The sequence below is a fragment of the Littorina saxatilis genome, linkage group LG1, assembly GCF_037325665.1.
Source record: "Littorina saxatilis isolate snail1 linkage group LG1, US_GU_Lsax_2.0, whole genome shotgun sequence".
NCBI classification, from domain to species: Eukaryota; Metazoa; Mollusca; class Gastropoda; order Littorinimorpha; family Littorinidae; genus Littorina; species Littorina saxatilis.
The window spans coordinates 19,941,021-19,961,020 of record NC_090245.1 but is presented as its reverse complement, the minus strand read 5'-3'; the positions used below and the strand labels follow the sequence as shown (position 1 = coordinate 19,961,020).

General features: G+C 44.4%; 3 protein-coding genes across 5 annotated transcripts in view; 1 reads left to right on the top strand and 2 right to left on the bottom strand.

Moving 5' to 3' along the window:
• Window positions 1-3,281, bottom strand: part of LOC138968063 (uncharacterized) — a 6,800-nt gene extending 3,519 nt beyond the window's left edge. Inside the window, exon 1 of the mRNA XM_070340658.1 lies at window positions 1,614-3,281. Within this exon, the coding sequence (XP_070196759.1) occupies window positions 1,614-3,281 (1,668 nt within the window). The remainder of the gene's footprint in view (window positions 1-1,613) is intronic.
• Window positions 1-4,740, bottom strand: part of LOC138964194 (mesenchyme-specific cell surface glycoprotein-like) — a 32,560-nt gene extending 27,820 nt beyond the window's left edge. For both annotated transcript variants that reach the window (XM_070336092.1, XM_070336106.1), the window contains exon 1: window positions 4,598-4,740. The gene's annotated coding sequence lies outside the window, so the exon portion shown is untranslated. The remainder of the gene's footprint in view (window positions 1-4,597) is intronic.
• Window positions 4,741-15,636: 10,896 nt separating this feature from the next.
• Window positions 15,637-19,161, top strand: LOC138964181 (uncharacterized). 2 transcript variants are annotated; one of them, XM_070336082.1, is made up of 4 exons: window positions 15,637-15,828; window positions 16,139-16,235; window positions 17,388-17,482; window positions 18,348-19,161. In XM_070336082.1, exons 2-4 carry the CDS (start codon window positions 16,153-16,155, stop codon window positions 19,148-19,150), a joined length of 981 nt encoding a protein of 326 aa, XP_070192183.1. In that variant the 5' UTR covers window positions 15,637-15,828; window positions 16,139-16,152; the 3' UTR covers window positions 19,151-19,161. The 2 variants fall into 2 exon arrangements, with proteins under 2 accessions (XP_070192183.1, XP_070192174.1); XM_070336073.1 differs by having other exon boundaries at window positions 15,642-15,828; window positions 17,308-17,482.
• Window positions 19,162-20,000: the final 839 nt, after the last annotated feature.

Here is a 20,000-nt window from a genome sequence, read left to right as displayed (position 1 = left end):
TACGGGAAGAACTGAGTCTTCAACCTACACTTGAACGCGTCAAGAGAGGGGCTCTGGCGAAGCTCAAGCGGCAGGGAGTTCCAGACGGAGGGGCCCGCGGAGGGGAATGCACGCTGACCAGCAGATGCGAGTTTCGAGCGAGGGATGTGAAGGCGGAGTGGGTCAGCAGTAGAACGAAGGGGACGGTCGGAGGGCTGGGTGTACAGGTCCAGGGAGGATTGAAGGTACTCGGGAGCAGAGTCGTTGAGACACTTGTAGACGAGAGTGGACAGTTTGTAGGAGATTCGGGTGTTGACAGGGAGCCAGTGCAGGAGCGAAGTAGGGGGGTGATGTGGTCTCGCTTCGTCTTCCTCAACGTCAGCCTGGCAGCAGCGTTCTGGACTCGTTGTAGGCCATGAATGGATGAGGCGGGGAGGCCAGCCAGAAGGGAGTTGCAGTAGTCCAGACGACTGAAGATGAGGGAGACAACCAGCTTGACACAGGCGTCGTGGGTGAGGTAGCGACGGATGGAGGCGATGCGTCGTAGGTGGAAAAAGCAGGTCTTGATGATGAAGGAGATGTGTGTCTGCATGGAGAGAGTGGAGTCGAGAAAGACGCCAAGGCTCTTGACAGCAGGGGAGAATGGAACAGTCGCGTCATCCAGCTGGAGGTCGGTCACAGTGAGGGAAGCAATCTTCTGTCGTGTTCCAACGAGAAGGGCCTCCGTCTTCTCACTGTTCAGCTTCAACTTGTTCTCAGTCATCCAGTTCTTGATGTCAGTGAAACAACTGGAGATGGATCCCAGGAGATGGTCAACGTCCTCCGGCTTGGCGCTGTTCTGGAGCTGCGTGTCATCGGCAAAGGAGTTGTAGTTCAAGCCGTGGCGTTCGATGACCAGGGAGAGGGGTTGAGTGTACAGGGTGAAAAGGACAGGGCCGAGGAGAAGACCCTTGTGGGACGCCGAAGCGGACAGGGACAGGCTGAGAAGAGAACGAATCAGTGGTGACAGTCTGAGAGAGGTTCTGGAGGTAGTTCCGGAACCAAGAGAGGGCGGTGTCGTGAATGCCGAACGTGGAACTGAGGCGATCGACGAGTAGCTGATGGTCGATCGTGTCGAAGGCCGCGGAAAGGTCCAGCAGCACAAGGGCAGAGACGAGACCGCTATCTGTTGCGTTCAGGAGGTCCGTGGTGATTCGCAGGAGCGCCGTCTCGGTGCTGTGGTGAGGGCGGTACGCTGACTGGTACACTGGCATCAGCGAGTTCCGAGACAGGTGGGCGCTCAACTGCTCCAGGATGATACGCTCCAGAAGCTTGGAGAGGAAGGGCAGGTTGGACACAGGACGGTAGTTCTTCAACTCGTTGACGTCAAGGCCGGGCTTCTTGATGAGTGGGCGGACAACGGCAGACTTGAAGCAGTCGGGAACGACGCCTGTGGCCAGGGAGATGTTGATGCTATCTGTGATAGACGGCAGGAGCTTGTCCAGACACTTGGTGAAGAGGAAGCCTGGCAGGGGATCTAGCTCGCAGGTCTTGATGGCCGTCTTGGTGATGAGTCGCTTGACGTGGTTTTGAGTGACAGGCTGAAAGCACGTGAGGGGGGAGCCGGAGAAGGAGGGGGAGGGTGGGGACGGGACAAAGGGCTGCTGATCGAGTGTTCTCCGAAGCTTGTCAATCTTGTCCTTGAAGAACTCCGAGAATAACTCCGGGATATCTTGTGGTGGGTGAGCAGTGGGTAAGGGGGCAGCGGGGGAGGAGCCCAGGAGAGAGGACATGATGGAGAACACCTCCCTGGATGATGAGGCGTTGGCGATGCGGTCGTGGAAGTGCTCGATCTTGGCAGCAGTGATGGCTTGCGTGACTCGAAGCAGCGCATCCCTGAGAATCTGCCGGTGAACCTCCAGGTCAGAGTGTCGCCATGCACGCTCCGCTCGCCGTCTCTCGATCTTGGCGGCTGTGATGTCCTCAGAGAACCAGGGAGCCGGCTGTCGCTCAGAGACTGCGCATAGGGATGGCGGGGCGTGTTTGTCGGGGAGCTGGCCCAGAGTCAAGCTGAAGAAATGGGCGGGGTCAGAGGACGGGTCTCGCTGGGAAAGCAGCAGGGCAGCTTCGTCTCCAAAAACATCTGTCTCAATGTCTCGTAGCTTGCGACGTGTGACCATCTTCCGCTTCTGTGCTGGCTTGGTGATGTTGACGACGAAGTTGATGGCAGTGTGGTAGGAGACAAGGTGGTCGTTGGCGACGAGGCTGGAGACCAGATTGTCCGAGGGTCGAGTGACAATCCAATCCAGGATGTGGCCACGGGAGTGGGAGGGAAAAGGAACGACCTGGTCCACACTGTAGCTGTCCAACAGCGCACGGGCCCGCTTGGTGTCAGCGTTGGCAGGGCAGTCCCAGTGGATGTTAAAGTCACCGAGGACGATGGCGCTGTGGGACGTCACGTTGTAGTGGTCGAGGGCTTGGGAGAACTCGTCGAAGAAAGTAGAGTCCTTCAGCTTGTTTTTGGTGTTAGGGGGAGGGCGATATATACACAGGAAGGTGAGGGTGGTGATGGTGGCGACCGTCATCTCCACGGCTTCGAAGGTGGTGTGGGGGAAGGGGAGGCTGTCCGAGAAGGACGCTGCAGCATGCATGTGGTCCATGTAGACGACGGCGATGCCACCACCCCTCCCAGCCGGGCGGGGGAAGGAGACTGTCTTGTACCCTGCGGGGGTCAGCTGCTTGATCTTGGGGTCATCACCAGGTCGCAACCACGTCTCGGTGATGAACAGGGAGTCTAACTTGTTTTCTATAATGTAGTCTGCTATCAGATCTGCTTTGACTTCTGGATTCACTGACTGGGAGTTGAGGAGGCAGAGGTGTAGGGTATTTTTGGAATGAGTGTGTGGATGCTGATGTGGGGTGGGCGGGTGCTGGGGAGGGGTTGTGGGAGAACGGGGAGGGGTGGGGAGGTGAAGGAGAGGGGTGATGGGAGGATGGGGAGGGGTGGTGAGAGAATGGGGAGGGGTGGTGGGAGAATAGGGAGGGATAGAAGGAAGCAGGGAAAGGGTGGGGGGATGCTGGGGAGGGGGAGTGGTACATTGGGTGGGGGTGGTGGGCGTGAGAGAAGTGGAGGTGGGAGAAGGGTTGAGGGCAGCAAGTCGCTGTGCGGTTCGAAGACGCTGCGAGCGGCCGGCGCGACAGCCCCTTACGGTTGGTGATCTCTGCAGGATTCCCAGCTCCTTGAGATGGAGGTATAGAGGCCGTGGCATGCGCAGTCTAGCAGCGTCGGTGGGACGGTAGTTGAGGGGGGAACCTATCGCCATAGTGAGAGAGAGGAGTGGAAAAAGAGAGAGAGAGAGAGAGAGAGAGAGAGAGAGAGAGAGAGAGAGAGAGAGAGAGAGCTCACGCAATTTATGACAACTACTTGAAGAATGTACTCTGAGGGTACATCTCGGGAGACAATCCCCTACCTATTGTATAAGCGGGCAGAACAGTGGAAAAAGGGCCAACTCACTTTGTGACTCAACGCACGCAGGCGCTGGTCAGTGTAGCTACAGTTGACTGAACAACAACAGTAGTCTAGCAGGCTACCTACTATGACGCCTGGGCAGAACAAAGGCCACTCAGTGTACACACTAAGGTACACGCTAACGCATAAGGCAGACTTCCTTTACAGAAAGAGAAACACTCTAACCTAACAAAATAATAACAACAGTCTAAGCAATCTAGCAGCAAAAAGACTAACAAACTAAGTTCACTATAATTTACGACAGGCTACGGTCTAGGATGACACGGGAAGTCCGAAAGCGCCTCAACCACAACGCCGCAACACAGACGGATGAGATACACACCAACACTGAGATCAAATGCAGTAAAACAACCCACAAAACGTTGACAAGCACCACAGAATAAAACAACAAGCTCTCGTTGACAAACACCAACGAACGAAAACAAGACAAAACAGCAAGTAGAGAACAACGAAAACAAGGGAAACAAAACAGAACAAAAGCACTTAGCTGATTCACGACCGGGAAGGAAAGATGGCCGCTCTAACACGTGGGAAAACGATCACACAAATTCACACCAATAGCACTCACAAATTCACTTATTCCGACAAGACAGGTTCACAATCAGCTTCAATACACTCTTATACACCACTCTGCAAACATACAACACAATAATCCTCAGAAATCAACACGAAAATTATCCAAATATCGAGACAGGTAATGCAGCTGTGGTCAGCGCAAGGACAGACAACTCTCATTAGGGAGGGATAGAAGGAAGCAGGGAAAGGGTGGGGGGGGGGGGGGGGGTGTCAGCATTTGAGCAATATTAAACACTGCATCCATACGACATCTTAGCTTGTCACATATGACGAGTGATACAATTGCATTAGCCAGGTTTTTTTTTATCTCTCACTGATTTGGTGACACTGCCACTTCACGTCTTTACCTCATAAGTTAAAAGTGACGAATACGAAAACAACAAAACAACAGATACAAATAAAAACAATCACGACATCAAAACCAGCAAGTAAAACAGGCCGTTCATTTCTAGGATACACGAGATTTAAACACAAATAAAAGTTAATTTATAGGACAGACGAAATGTAAACACAAATTAAGGTAAAGTTACGAACCATTAATGCACAAGTGACCCGACACGCAGATGGGTGTAGCTGCACTGCGTATAGCCAGCGAATTACAACATACTTGGTGCGAAAAAGCAAAGAGGCTCAAAACCGCCCCAAGGGAAAACATGTCTTGAATACGCGTGCACTTTTTAAACGCCCCATCTTTTTCAGGTCACTAAATTTGTTTTGTAATTTCCTTCAGCCATAACATAATGTGAATGCAGTGACAGCTTAGTCACCTGACCAAATGAATGTTAATGCATGCATCAACGTCAATGACAAAGATCTACATGGTTTACGAGGAGCAGGAAGATGAGATTGAAGTGTGTGTGTGTGTGTGTGTGTGTGTGTGTGTGTGTGTGTGTGTGTGTGTGTGTGTGTGTGTGTGGGTGGTGTGTGTGTGGGTGTGTGTGTGTGGGTGTGGGTGTGTGTGGGTGTAGGTGTGTGTGTGTGTGGGTGTATGTGTGTGGGTGTGTGGGTGTGGGTGTATGGGTGTCTGTATGTGGGTGTGGGTGTGGGTGTGGGTGTGGGTGGGTGTGTTGTGTGTGGGTGTGTGTGGGTGGGTACGTGTATGTATGTGGGTGTGTGTGGGTGTGGGTATGTGTGGGTGTGGATGTGTGTGGGTGTGTGTGTAGGTGTGTGGGTGTGGGTGTGTGTGTCTGTGGGTGTGTGTGGGGGTGTGGGTGGGTGTGGGTATGTGTGTGTGTGTGTGGGTGTGTGTGTGTGTGTTGAGTGTTGTGTGTGTGTGTGTGTGTGTGTGTGGGTGTGTGCGGCGGTGTAAGAGTGGGTGTGGGTGTGTGTGGCGGTGTAAGAGTGTGTGTGGGTATGTGTGGGTGTGTGTGTGTGGGTGGGGGTGTGGGGGTGTGTGTGGGTGTGTGTATGTGTGTGTCGGTGTGTGTGTGTGTGTGTGTGTGTGTGGATGTGTGGGTGGTTGGGTGTGGGTGGGTGTGTGTGTGGGTGTGTGTGGGTGGGTGTGTGGGTGTGGGTGGGTGTTTGGGTGTGTGTATGTGTGTGTGTGGGTGTGGGTGGGTGTGGGTGTGTGTGTGGGTGTGTGTGTGTGTGGGTGGATGTGGGTGTGTGAGTGGGTGTGTGTGTGGGTGTGGGTGTGTGTGGATGTGGGTGTGGGTGTGTGTGTGTGTGTGTGGGGTAGCAGAGGGGTTTCCAATGCGGTTTCCATCAGGTAAACAAATGTACAATCGAGTGCATGCGGATACACAAAACATCAGATTGGTTCCACGTAGTGACACAATTGAATAGACGGGCGCAGGGGCGTGGTGGTAAAACGTCGGCCTCCTAATCTGGAGGTCGTGAGACCTGCTAGTGACTTAAAGCTGTGGTCTATTTATGACAATCCGGGGCTACGAGTTGAAAAGATAGGGCTGAGAATCATGTACAAAATTATGTACAGCAAACGCTACCCGAAACCCCATGAATGACCTTGAGAGCTTCAGTCAACGCTTGAATTTTGCAGTTGTAACATCCGGTTTGCTCTCTCAGAGCTGAGCATACTTGTCAAGAAGGATCGAGCAGAAAAAATAAACGACTTGGCAGGGATTCGAACTCAAGGCCTCGGGGCCTCGAAATGTCGGGGCCGATGTCTCAACCGCTAGGCCACTCCACCAGTGTTGTCAAAAATAGAAATAATAATACTTTTATATCATCCTACGCTTGAATTACCATTCATGCGTTGCAAAAACGTAAACATTGCCATTCAAATTTGCCTTTATTTGCACACATGTTTCATGGAATCGCAGTACATGTTTACACCGTCATGCAACACGACATTCGCGCCACGCAAATAGCTGCAAATAACTGCAATATCTCTATTTACAAAAATGACAAGAACAGTAATTGAATCTCTCTAAAGCTCTGTGCAGTTGAAAACAGACATCAACGAAATAGTTATATATGTATTCACTTCTGAACAGTGGGCGGATAGAGATATAAATCATGCTGCTTCAAGAATAACATAACACGAGTTCATATCAATGTTTTCCCATCTTTTTTTCAATTTTTTTCAGACACGATCAAAGTCTCGAGGTCGTGAGTTCGAATCTTCGCCGGGGCGTTTATTTTTTCTCCTTGATTTCTCTTGAAGATAAAATATGATTAGTCTTGAGAGAGCAAACCGGATGTTATCCCTGGAAAATTCAAGCGTTGACTGAAGCTCTCAAGGTCTTACACGCCGTATAGATGGGGTTTCGGGTAGCGTTTGCTGTACATACTTCTGTACATGATTTTCATCCCTTTCTTTTCAACCTCGTAGCCCCGGAGAGTCATAAATAGACCACAGCTTTAACCCCCTTCGTGTGTACAGGCAAGCACAAGACCAAGTGCGCACGGTAAAGATCCTGTAATCCATGTCAGAGTTCGGTGGGTTATAGAAACACAAAAATACCCAGCAAGCCTCCCCCAAAATCGGTGTATGCTGCCTGAATGGCGGGGTAAAAATGGTCATACACGTAAAAATCCACTCGTGCTAAAAACATGAGTGAACGTGGGAGTCTAAGCCCATGAACGAAGAAGAAGAAGATTGTGCTGTAAGTGAATCTTTCTTTGTGATAATCACGTTCTAACTTCTTCTTCTTCAGCGTTCCAGAATTTTCTGGTTACGTGTGAGCTCGTTTGCCCATTTGGGTTCCCCACACTATACTCTGAGAGCATAGTCAGCTTCACTCCGCTTTCGTTGAGTAGGCATGCTGGGTATTTTCGTGTTTCCATAACCAGAATCTTTTCCGTGTGTGTGTGTGTGTGTGTGGGTGTGTGTGTGTGTTGTGCGCACTTGGTCTTGTGCTTACGTGTACACACGAAGGGGGTTAAGTCACTAGCAGGTCTGCACATAAGTTGACCTGGGAGATCGGAACAATTTCCACTCTTAACCCACCAGGCGGCGGCGACCGGGATTCGAACTCACGACCTCCCGATTAGGAGGCCGACGTCTTACCACCACGCCACTGCGCCAGTCGACGTTCTAACTATTTCTGTTATATTCTTTTCACACACTTCAGTTAATTGAAACATTTGTAAGCAACATGTAAAAATACGAGTTTTCGACAGCCAATGCCAGAAATGTATATGAAGAAAAGAAGGAGCAATTAAAACATGAAAGCAGAATAGATTCCAAGTCGTTCGTTTCAGAATTTTTTTTTTAATGAAACTGGGTTTATCAACACTTCTCGCCCGATGTGTGCCATAAACTGAACTAAAATAAAAAGTTAAATTCAAATTTGCATCACAGAAGAGCAGTGTTCCTCGGTGTACCGAACAATCAAGTTCTGTGGATGAATGAGTACGTGGGTAAATGAGTAAACGTTAGTAAGCCAGTACATTGTAAACTGACGTGTTACACGTTTGAACACATCTTTGTAACCATGTGTGAATACTGTGTGAACTACTATATGATTCTACCAGCAAAAGTAGCACACATGGTAAACACTTGATAGAGTTTACCAAGTGTTCTACATTTTTCAGTAGAATTATATAGTTCGTCACACAATGTTCATCAGTGGTTACAAAAAGTGTGTTTAAAAGTGGAAAACTTCAGTTGACAGTGTATGTGAGGAAACAACTGAGCCACAAAAGATTGAGTGAGAAGTTGATGGAGTAACTTACGTACTGACTGACTGTCTGCCTGACTGACTGACTGACTGACTGACTAACTGACTGACGGACTGACGGACGGAAGGACGGGATGTATAAGTGAGCAAAAAAGCAAGTAAATGGCATATTTTTTCTTCTTTTTTTTTTTCTTTTTTTTTTGGACCTCAGTTGCATGCAGGATGCTTCAACCCATATTGTTTTGCCCGATTTTTTTGATTTTTGATTTTTTTTTAGGCGGGGAGCATCCTTCTTTCTTGGTCTTTTTCTTTATAACATAATCAACTTTAAATATACAAAACATAAACTTCTGTCTAATGTTTAACTCTAATTCCAATGAAATACGTAAGTCTAACTTCTTCCCATACTTACATTTTCCTATGGTCATTTTTGTTATCAAAATACAATATAATTTATAAAATAAATTTGATCGTTTTTTAAATTTTCATTCCAAAAACCAAATAATATATCTGTTTCATTCAAAGTTATTTTTATTATAAATGTGCTTATAAATAAAGTCTTTACATAGTTTCCAAACGTTCCTCACCTCTTGACAATGAAAAAAGAAGTGCTCAAGTGTATCCAGTTCATTACAAACTTCACAATTATTAATTTGACATAAACCCATCTTGTTTAGTAAAATATCCGTTGGGTAAATTCTGTGTAAAATGTTCCATTGAAGCAGACGCAGTCGTTCTTCTTTTGTACAATTAACAGCTAACAGCCAGTGTCTTGATTCCAGAACAACATTATGCTTTCTTTGCCAAAAAGAACAGGCGCTCGGAGTTTGTACTTCGAAATTAACCAAAACAGTTCTTTTTTTGCTGTTAAATGATGTATACAGAACTGGACCTTGCCAATAAACGCTGCTTTTCAATCCTGATGCATTGTGAGGCATTTGCATGGAGTATGTCTGAATCTCGCATGGACGTGGCGTCGTGTGTCGGCATTAAGCACTCTACTCAATTTAATTCAGCAAAACACTAGACTGTGCATTCATAGACTCTTTAAAAAAAATGGGGCATGCACACACTCATCAAAACATAACATTTGAAAACCCGCCTTGGCAACTATATTTTCAGTGTGTGCAAATATCTACACTGCTTGTAGTACAGTCAAGTTGTTGTGTATTCAAGCAAATCCTTGCATTAAGGTAAGAACACATACATACGCATGTGTGTTCGCTCAAGCGTACGTCCTGGTGGCCTGTTTTGATTCATGAACTTACGGTGTACCACATACAATGACCTCGAGTGCTAGATACGCTCTGCAGATGATAAGGTCAAATCAAAATATATAGGTCGGTAGGTCGGCTTTTTAAAAGTATTTTGTTTAATCTTTTTTTTTTAAATTTAGTCGATGTTAAAGGAGGTTACTTTCCTTCGTCTCGGTATGGTTCGCAAGTTGTAGGGTCGGCGGGAAAACATAGGGTCGGTCGGGTCACCCTAAACCAACATACATGTTTATTTGGCCTACTGCTCAGCTGGGGGGAAAAACACCCACACCCACAAACAGGTGCCCTAATCTTGACAAGAGGGAAAACACGTCTCAGGTAATATATGAACCTGTCCTTAACTAGGAGGAGTCCACTTCGCAAAGCTGGCCGCACGCAGCTTTCGCACTGAGTGTTCGGTATAAAGACTTTGAGAAGTCTTCGCGCAGTCGACTTCTGGCTCAAATAAGTATCCCGTCTAATAGCCTGGATAAGATCGGCAGAACAAAAAGAAGTGCCTTTAGACTGTAGTATTTAAAAAAAAATTTGCCAAGCACATCATTGTGGGGCTTTTAATCAAAAACATGCGTCCGTCTACAAAGTATCATCATTTACACTGTAGTATTTTGGTCAGAGAAAAAAAAAGTGTTTTTCAATCAACTCTGCTACAGTTTCTAGCCAAAACACTACATTTCGCATACCTGTGAAAATATCACAATTGTGAAAAAAACAACTGAAAGTCAGCAGAGACGTTCTTCTGAGGTTATACAAATCTGTTCGCAAATCTAAACAGCAAAGTGACTGTGGTGAGATGAACAAAGTTAAAAAAAATTAATAATAATCTTCGCAAAGTAAAAGAAACAAGTACGTTCACATATAGCCCTGTTGGTTAGCAACATCGCTGTGAATTACGCAGACCACGTGATAATTGAAATGTTCACGTGGTTGGCAAACCCCGGTTTTGGCGCTAGAAGGCCGCCATAGGAAGGATTGAAAAATATGCAAAACATATGCGGGTGTTAGGTAAAGATGTAGTTTAGGGCGCGCAGGGGGGGGGGGGGGGGGGCGTTGGGGTAGAATGAGGATGGGGATTGAGAGGAGTTCACAGGGGGGGGTAGTATGACTAAGTACATATCTATGTGGAGTGAGCCAAAGACGTTCTTTATAAAGCAAAAAAGTGAACTACAAGTGACGACAGGCCCCTCTCTCGCGCCCTCGACCTTCAGATCTCTACTCATTATGTATTACTTGTGACCCTGTGGGGTCATCCGTGAGTCGACCACTTTAAAGGGTAGGACGTGGGACAATCCGAAACACAGGCACGCTCCCACATTCGTGAACAGATGGTTTTTAAAAGACACATATTCCTTCCTGTGTAAAAGCCATGGCTCACTATCTAAATTCAGCTCTGGCCATTGTTTATTTTTATTTGTTGTACATGTGATAAATACTAAAACCGAATAGCCTTGGGTATTTCTGTGCATAGTGGAAATTTAAAAAAAATCCTAACGGACACTCGTGTCAATCTGCGAAATTAATTCACAAAGAATTACCAGTGCACAGGTATAGGGGTCATGACGTTGATTGTTGAGTGTTTATATAGAGGGATGAGCATTCTGATCATCATCGCTCCACGCTATCGCTTTAGTCCCTCTGACCGGACGCTAAAGTCCTACGCGAATCTATCAAAACAAGAATACAGAGTTATCTCCCATTTGTTGTTCGCGAGCAGTGTTCGCGAGACGAAAATGATTGCAGATTGGCCGACTTCGACAGTGATCTCCGTTCTGTTCTTCACAGTTCTAAGGTCAAAACAAGTCGACATTTTGGGACTGCTGCCGGAAGGAGACCGTAATATAATTATGGTTGCATCACTCTCAAAAAATCGTCTGCTCCCAGCGAGCGCCGAAACCAAACGGTTGATTATCACGTGACACTGTTGCCATATTTAGAGTTGTTTGCACAGTAAATACAGCCGCGAAAAATAGCTCGCTTGAAACTGTCTTACATGGGTCGTTTTCAAAAAATGTCGCGAAAGCTGTCCCCGGACTTTGGCTCTGCACAGTCGTTGCGTGAGTATCTCAGACAACATTTTGTATCATTTTGTTTGTTGTCCAAGGGCCAATAACTTCCTGTATCAAAAATACAATTTTATGTTAATATGGTTTGTAGAGCGTGAGTTATCTGACGCAAGGGTGCCGAAAAACGAGTGTCTCACGGTCGCCAACCAGTCTTTCAGATCTATTTTTTTCTGTTTTTCAGTATCGGATAATCATGAAATTTGGTCACATTATAGTCTTTATTGGTTTATTTTTGCTAAAGTTAAACTTTCATTAAAACTTGGTCTTAGGGGTGCATAATACGAAACAAACCTTTGTCCCACAAAAAATGTCCTTGCTGTTACGACTGAAGAAAATTGATAACACTAAAAAATGTGGATCGCCAAACTCAGATCTAATTAGATCAAAAGAAAGACAATTCTTTCATCAATTGATTAACTACAGATATCCGGTTGCAGATGACATGAAAAACATCAAAATATTGCTGCCTTTCAACTAAGGTGAGATGTCACTCAAAATGTTGTCCTTGCTGTTACGGTACTTTCAAATTGAAAGAGTTCGGTTCAAACACTGAAAATCTCACAGTTTGTAGAGATTTTGATCCAGATCAAGAAACATACAAGTTTATTTCAAAGCGACGTCGCTTTGGAAATTGCGACACAAAAAACACCCAAAATGTCCTTGCTGTTACGGTCCTTGCTGTTACGATTCTGGGGCCAGTTTCCACTGTGCGCACTGCACACGTACTTGTGTATAGGTCATGTCTTAAACTGCATATTTCAGTGACACATCTTTGGATTTTGCAGACTGAATTGGGTTACACAGTGGGTACTTTTAAAAAAAATCTGATCAGTTTTAGATCTATTTTATTGTCTGCGCGACGGTTAAATATAAGCTTATCCTCTATTATGAAAGAGAACATACTTTGCTCTGTCGCAAGTGCTCGTTTTCTCTGGTCAGCACCTAACATTGCTGCGAAAACATCAATCGCAACTAGCAGCTGAATAAAATAGTTCATTGACTGTAAGTCTTATTGGTTTTGTTTTCTGAATCTGCCTATTGTTATGACAGGATTAGTGAATGAGCGTTCCCGCTCACCATGAAACTCAGAATAGCTGTTGTTATTGCTTCAAATATAAAAGCGTCTTTGGCAGCAGTAGACAATTATCTGCCTGTCTCTATAGTTTATCTGCGGGCTTTCAATTGTCTTTTCAGAATGTTTCTCCTCCGTTCATCCCGGAGAAAGCGATTTTTGTTTTTGTTTTTTTTGGTATCGTAAGAATGCGTCCCGTGTTCCTCGAGAGACAAGTTCAAGGGCGCGCAGGGAAAAGATTGAGTGAAATTTGAAAGAAAATATATGCTTATTTGACATTTTACATTCAACTACATTCAGGGGCAGCATGCAGCCACATAAATGAAGACAGTGTTAAGTAATACGCAGAATATACGCTAATTGCAGACATCATGTAACTTCCACGCATACGACATTTTTTTGTGAAACGCGTCAACAGTAGCTCTCGCATTTTGAAGATATTGTTCTTAATACTCGTCATTAAGGTGGCTTACATTAGTTTTTAACGAATAAATGAATGCAGATTCCAGACCTAAAATCAAAATAACGATTTTACAAACTTCATTTTTTGCGACATTTTTTGAAAACGACCCACATATCAATTCCTAAAATTACACAACACCATGAAAAATCATTATCGACGATCGCGAATCTGCTTACATCCATAACACATTACAAAAAGATCTAAATATGTAAAAAAAAAAATAAAATAAAAAAAATCGATTTCCTCGCCAGACAAGGAAAACCAAGGCATCCTGTCAGGGATAGAATGAGCCGAACTCATTTTGACCTGAGTTCAGGATGGAGGGATGAGGTCATTCCATGTAACATTCTGCGCAGATATGAGAAAGGGGGCCCAATCGTTTACATGGGAAGAGCTGAGTGCCTTTACGCAATTTTGAATGACAGCTGATGTAGGCTATTCCGTTTAGCAGTAGTTAACCGATTGTTGTTAAATATATTATTTTTTTAATCAGGTGCACACACACTTTATTGAGTTGTTTGTCATTCATTTTCGTTACTTTATTATCCTTTTGCCGGGAAAATGTGGGTCGCTTCCTCCAAGTGGAAAGCTAGCAGCAACAAGAGTCAGCTACCCATGCGTGTGTGTGTTTAGGGGAAACCAGTCACCTACACTTCTGGAAGGATGACAGAGGTCTTTTACGTGCCAAAGTGGTGACACGAGGGTCGGACATGGATACTGGCTCTGAATCTGCACCCAAAGTTGACCCGTGTCCGTCTCGGCCTGGATTCGAACCCGAGGATAGCCAGTCCAGTGCTCTGGCCACTGATCGTGTTACCAGGCACCCTGGTCAGTTCTTTATCGAACGGCATAACGCTTCGGTTTGACAACCAGTTATAGCCAGCATTAGCAGAGGAGAAGAAAATTGGGTCCTTATGTTCTAAGCTTTGTAAAGTATAAACACACTTTTGATGTGACAAGCAGCATGCATGCAAAAAAACGCGAACACCACTGCAACATGTAAAGTTCCAGTTCTTCCCGTGTAAGCAGTACCTCAGATGTGCCAAGGCTTTGTCATGCCACAGGACTAGCCCTCCGCTTGGACACATACCAAAATGCCAACAGCCTGGTTGCTTCATGTGAAGAGTGGTGTTTATTTATATTCATGAGGACATTTCTTAAGATCGTCTGTAATATGAATTGATGCGTCAAAGTGGAGGGATGGCCTTCCCCAATGTTAAAGTCAGGCCAGATCTGAGCATTCTGATAATCATCGGTCCACGCTATCGCTCTTGTCTCTCTAACAGGATGGATAATTACTACGGAGCTAAAAGCCGAAATCTATCAAACCAGGAATACAGAGTTATTCCCCCCTCTACTTCTTTCTCTCTGTAAACTTGTAGGGCTAGTTATTTTTCGGTAACTTACCCAACAACCAAAATCACTTACCCAACAACGTTAACGGGCCTGAATCCTCGATAGCTCATGGGTAGAGACTGTACACATTGTGGATCTACTTTTTGCGACTCAAAAGTTCAGAACACTCTAATGTACAAAATATACATTTCTGGAGCAAACAATACAACCATACCGCATTTAAACCAGCAACTACAGGCTTCAACACATGAATCGCAATATAAAATTTATGAGTTTGGTTGTTTTCTGAATTCAGATCTGCCGTGCACAATCGTTTATCGCCAGCAAGATTCCAAGGAAAAGTAACTTTCATACTTTGTCTAGCGATACGAGTAGTTCCCCTTCCAGATTTCGGCTGCATCGACAAGATTGCAATCCGACGGTCAGTTTTCAACAATATTTCCTTTTATAAACAGATCACACGCAATCAATTGCAAATATTTAATCAACTTAAAGAACATGCAGCGGTTTCATACACTATTTTGCCCCAGAAAACTGAACTTTATATAGTTTTTAACGTTGGAACACGGGTGTAAAACGTCGTCTGCTAGTCACATTCGAGAAAAGAACATTTCCTGAGCGATACCAAAACATGAACAGAACACACACTATCTGCCTTTACCGCCACAGCAGAATGACAACATAACTGTGTACTTGATTTTAGTTCAAAACATGGAAACTTACAAGAAGTGTTAACAGAATTGAATGATTTGCACGGAACTATACAACCGCGCATTAATCGATCGCCTGCGCAGGTAGACTGGTTGGGTGAATATGATTCGATCAAACTTTCGCACAAAAACTCCTCTTTTCTTTGAATAACTGAAGAAAGGAGGAATAAAGAGGTTACATGCCGAGTCTCAGTGATTATCAAAAATAATGGTCTCAGTTCGCGGTCATGAAAAAGCTCGCTGAAGCTCGCATTTTTCATGATCCGCTAACTTCGACCATTATTTTTGATAATCACTGAGACTCGGCATGTAACCTCTACTTATCTCCCATTTGTTTTTCGCTAATGTTTCTGTTAAAAGACGAAAGACGAACGTGTCCGCGAAATATAGCTCGCTTGAAACTGTCTTACATAACAATTCCTGGCGTCTGGCATTATGGGGTTAGTGCATGCTAGGACTGGTTGGTCCGGTGTCAGAATAATGTGACTGGGTGAGACATGAAGCCTGTGCTGCGACTTCTGCCTTGTGTGTGGCGCACTTTATATCTCAAAGCAGCGCCGCCCTGACAATAGACTGATTAAGTGTACAGTGCCAGTGGTAGTGCTAGTGGTTATCGGTACTTTTTTATGTGTTGACGTCAGCGATGTGTGCGCAGTTCAAAGGTTAGGGGTCAAAGTTTACGGATGCTTCCTTCGATCCGCTAACGAGCTGTGGTTGAATCGACGAAAATAACGAGCCCCAAAAGGTATGTCAAAACTGAGCGAACGCTTGTTTATTTACACGATTATTTATAACTAGTATGTTCCTAAACCACTTAATGGTACAAATGTCAGTTTAATGTGTGATATAATCCTGGTTTGATGCTGTAATTTAAGCGTTGAACAGAGCAAGCTTTTTCACATTTCAAACACACAAAAAATGGCCGCTTTTGAGTTGTGTTCAGTTTTTCGATTCACCCTTTTCGATTTCGATTTCGCTTACTGTCTGGAAGATGAGTTATGCAGTGAAAAGTTGCAAATGTTCCAATCCTCTCGCTGTTTATGTTTTGTTTTAAGATCGATCTTCATGGATGCCAGGGACCAACTTGAGCTTGCGGCGTGGGACGAGGATGACGCAGAAGATGATTTTGTTGTCTTCGCACTTCTTGATCAGGTTAGCAAACAAGTCAAAGCTTAGGTCTAGCTTCTAAAGGCATTAAAGGTTCCGCTAAAATATAATTGTCAGGAACAGGCTTATATTTTGGTTATGGCCGGTGAGGTTACTTTGGATTGGTTATGGTTAGGTTTTAAATGTTGTTCATGAATGTAAAAAATTAAATGTTTTTTTGGTTAGATTTCATAGTCATTATAGTGATCTTGTCTGAATCAACAGTGATACTGATAGTGATATTGGGTAGATCTAACACTTAATTACACCTAGATTTGGTTTCCGTGTGACTTTGTTACTTACATTTAATGGTTTATAAACATAGAGTTTTAACTATTTACTGTTCAAGAATCAAAATCAAATGGAAACTGATGACCAAATCTGCAGTCAGAGTTTTAGTTTCATCAAAGCATGACTATTATTATTAAGTCCACTCTCTGTCACAGAGTCTGTGTCACTGTCAGTTTGTGTTCTTGTGTCATTTTAATTTGATAGCAATACATGTACTTTCAAGAAGGATGTTACACTTACTGGTTCTATCAGACTTTTAAGCACAAGGCACCTTGGTTCTAGTTTTATTATTTCTAGGATCAAATTACTTCAGTACAAGGAAACTTCTGTGTTCTAAAACATACACAGTATTTATATCAGAATACTGTCAACTGGTGCTTTTTGAGATGCACAGTTGAAACTATTTATCCAACATGCTTCAAGTTCAACCTGTAAGGGTCATTTGTTATGCAGGGGCGAGTAAACAATCCGCTTGGCTAGTAAAAACAGGCTCGCAACTCACCTGGCTGGCCAATTAAAATTCTGGTCAAATGCAACCAAAAGGGTTTTAACGCTACTGCAGATCAATTGTGGGAACTGGTATGTATCGGGGCGGCGAAATTTCTGCCAGGTTAGTGACTTTCTTGAAGTTACTCGCCCAGCTGGCGAGTTAAAATGTTGGAGTTTAACTTTCCCTCTGTTACCCAGTATTGATTTGAGTAGCTTCAGCAGAATTTTCAGGCTAATTAATTGAATAAAGTGTACAAGTGATCCATGATTTCACTAAGTTTAACCTACATTTCAACAGCCAGAAAGAAGGGCCTATGAGGGTCAGTTCGCCCTTGATCACTTCACAGCCATCGAATGTGAGGACTTATTTCGCTTCAGCGCGGAAGAGATTCGGAGACTGTGCGCCCTTCTGGGAATGCAGAGGACTATGCAGGCGCCTAATGGAATGAACAATCAAGGAACCAAGGCCAGTGGTGAGGATTTATTTTTTTACCCTGGTTGCTGTGAAGTTGAGTTGTATTTCAGTCAGAATGATAGTTTAATGATCCTCCTCCATGATTTGATTCGCAAAGTCGTGAAGTTTGCATTTACTGTGAATATTCAGTGAGTTGTTTTTACTATTTCAGGTTTCGTAAAAGATTAAAGCGGAGCGTTGAGTTGGGGCATAATTTATTTTGGGATTGCTTAAAATCTAAAATTTGAACTATGTATTTTGAACTTGAATCACAAAATGTACCTGCCTAACTTTAGCCCCTTTGGTCGACACAGTACTCTATTTAGACAATAGAGAAATAATAGTGAATTGGTTGTGCCACTTACTGACTTAGTCTGTGGAGTTGAGTGAAATTATTTTTGAAATATGGTAACAGGATAAATAAAGATGCGTCGATACTGATAATTTATTCATATTAGTTTAACAAAATAAATGAATATTTTTTTTACAAGTTGACGAAGTGGCCGCCATTGTTACATGAATCCAAGTTCAAGGGAAGTTACTTTTGATGTGCAAAGGACTTATTTGTTTTAACTTTTTTATGATAATTGTTTTTATTGATTTTGTCTTCGTGGTGTCCCCCCCCCCTTCAAAATAAAAAGATTTTTATTTTGTTCTTGTCGGGTAACTGTTTTTGTGTGTGCAGTATAGCCAGTAACTGTGTCAAACCTGATAAATAGAAAATCAAACTGATGATAAGCATGTCGGGCTGGATATTTTAAGGCGCGTGAGAAAACTTTTGCAGTGTTATTATTTTGAACTTGAAGACTGTATGAGAATATGCCTCTCCACACACATTCGCATACACACTCACCAGGCTCATTTGAATTTATGATTTTTTTCAGGATTGGAGGTGCTCTGCATCTGTCTGCGGAGGTTGGCTTACCCATGCCGGTTTGCTGACCTTTCGCAGATGTTTCATCGTCCCAAGCCGGAGTTGTGTGTGCTGTTCAAGGTAGGTATCGACTTCATCTATGATCAGTTTTCTGACAAACTAACAAACCTCAATCAGCCATGGCTGACAGTGCCCCAACTGGAACGGTACTGTGCAGCTATACATGCCAAGGGGGCTCCTCTGGAGTTTTGTTGGGGGATGGTTGATGGCACAATACGATCAATGTGTCGCCCCGGCCATTTGCAACAAGAAGTGTACAATGGCCATAAGAGGGTGCACTCTCTAAAGTTTCAGTGTGTCGTGACACCAAATGGCCTTGTGGCAAATGTTTTTGGGCCCTTGGTTGGTCGACGACACGACGCAGCTTTGCTGAATGGTAGTGGCATTCTTGAACACATGCAGCAGCACATGGTCACTCCAGCAGGAGATGAAATGTACCTGTATGGGGACCGAGCCTACCCCTTGACCCCTAACTTGATGAGGCCGTACCGTGGACAGATCACAGAAGAGCAACAGGCCTTCAACACAGAAATGAGCAGGGTGAGAAACTCTGTTGAATGGGAATTTTCAAAAATTGTTAGGCTGTGGGCATTTTTGGATTTCAAAAAAAATTTGAAGCTGTTCTTGTCCCCTGTAGGGAAACTCTACCTGGTTGGAGTTTTGTTGTCCAACTGTCATACTTGCCTACATGGCAGTGAGACATCACAGTTCTTTGGACTGAATCCACCAACACTGGAGGAGTATCTCTACTAATTGTCTGTGTAGCTCTCAAGTAGAAGAAATGCTCATTGCATTGATCTTGTGTCACATGGTGTTTGGCATCCAAATGGCCAAGCATCTAAACAAATTGACCCTGTAGAAGGCTTTAAATTATTAACATGATTTCACTGCTTAGAGATGGCCAAATCTACTGCCCGGTCGCCTGGTGGGAGTTCAAAATATGGTGGATAACCCGGTTTGCAACTACAAGTATCTGGTCAAATGCAATTGGCGGGGACGTAGCTAAGTTGGTAGCGTGCTGGCTTTGTAGCCAGTTGGTCGCTATCAGCGTGGGTTCGATCCCCACGTTCGGTAAGAGATTTATTTCTCGGATTCAACTTTGTGCAGACTCTCTTTGGTGTCCGAACACCCCCGAAAAAGATCCCAAGTTCACAGCAAAAGTCTCAGGGCTTGGAAAACACGAAGACATGATCTTTCATCTCTGATTATCATGATCGTATTTCAATACTTTGACAAGACAAACCCAATGCTGGTGTGTCGAAGAAGACAGCCACAGCGGGCTTGTTCGAATCAAAGTATCACACCATATTTTCAGCGTATTACCAACACCTGTCCCAATATAGACCAGTTGGTCTAAGAGGACGTTAAACCCTAATAGTCGGTCAAATGCAAAAGCAACTTTTTCAGTGGTACTTTATTGAGTTAAATTTGGTTAAACCAAATAGATGCTGCACATTCAGACATTTCTGTCGTCTGTAAAATTGACACACAAAAAAAGAAGCACCCAACTGGGGCGCGCTTTAAACGTTTCATACTGGCTGCGGCCTGTTTCTTATTTCGCTACTGATTCCAAACAAGCATATGTCTATTATCAAGTGAACCT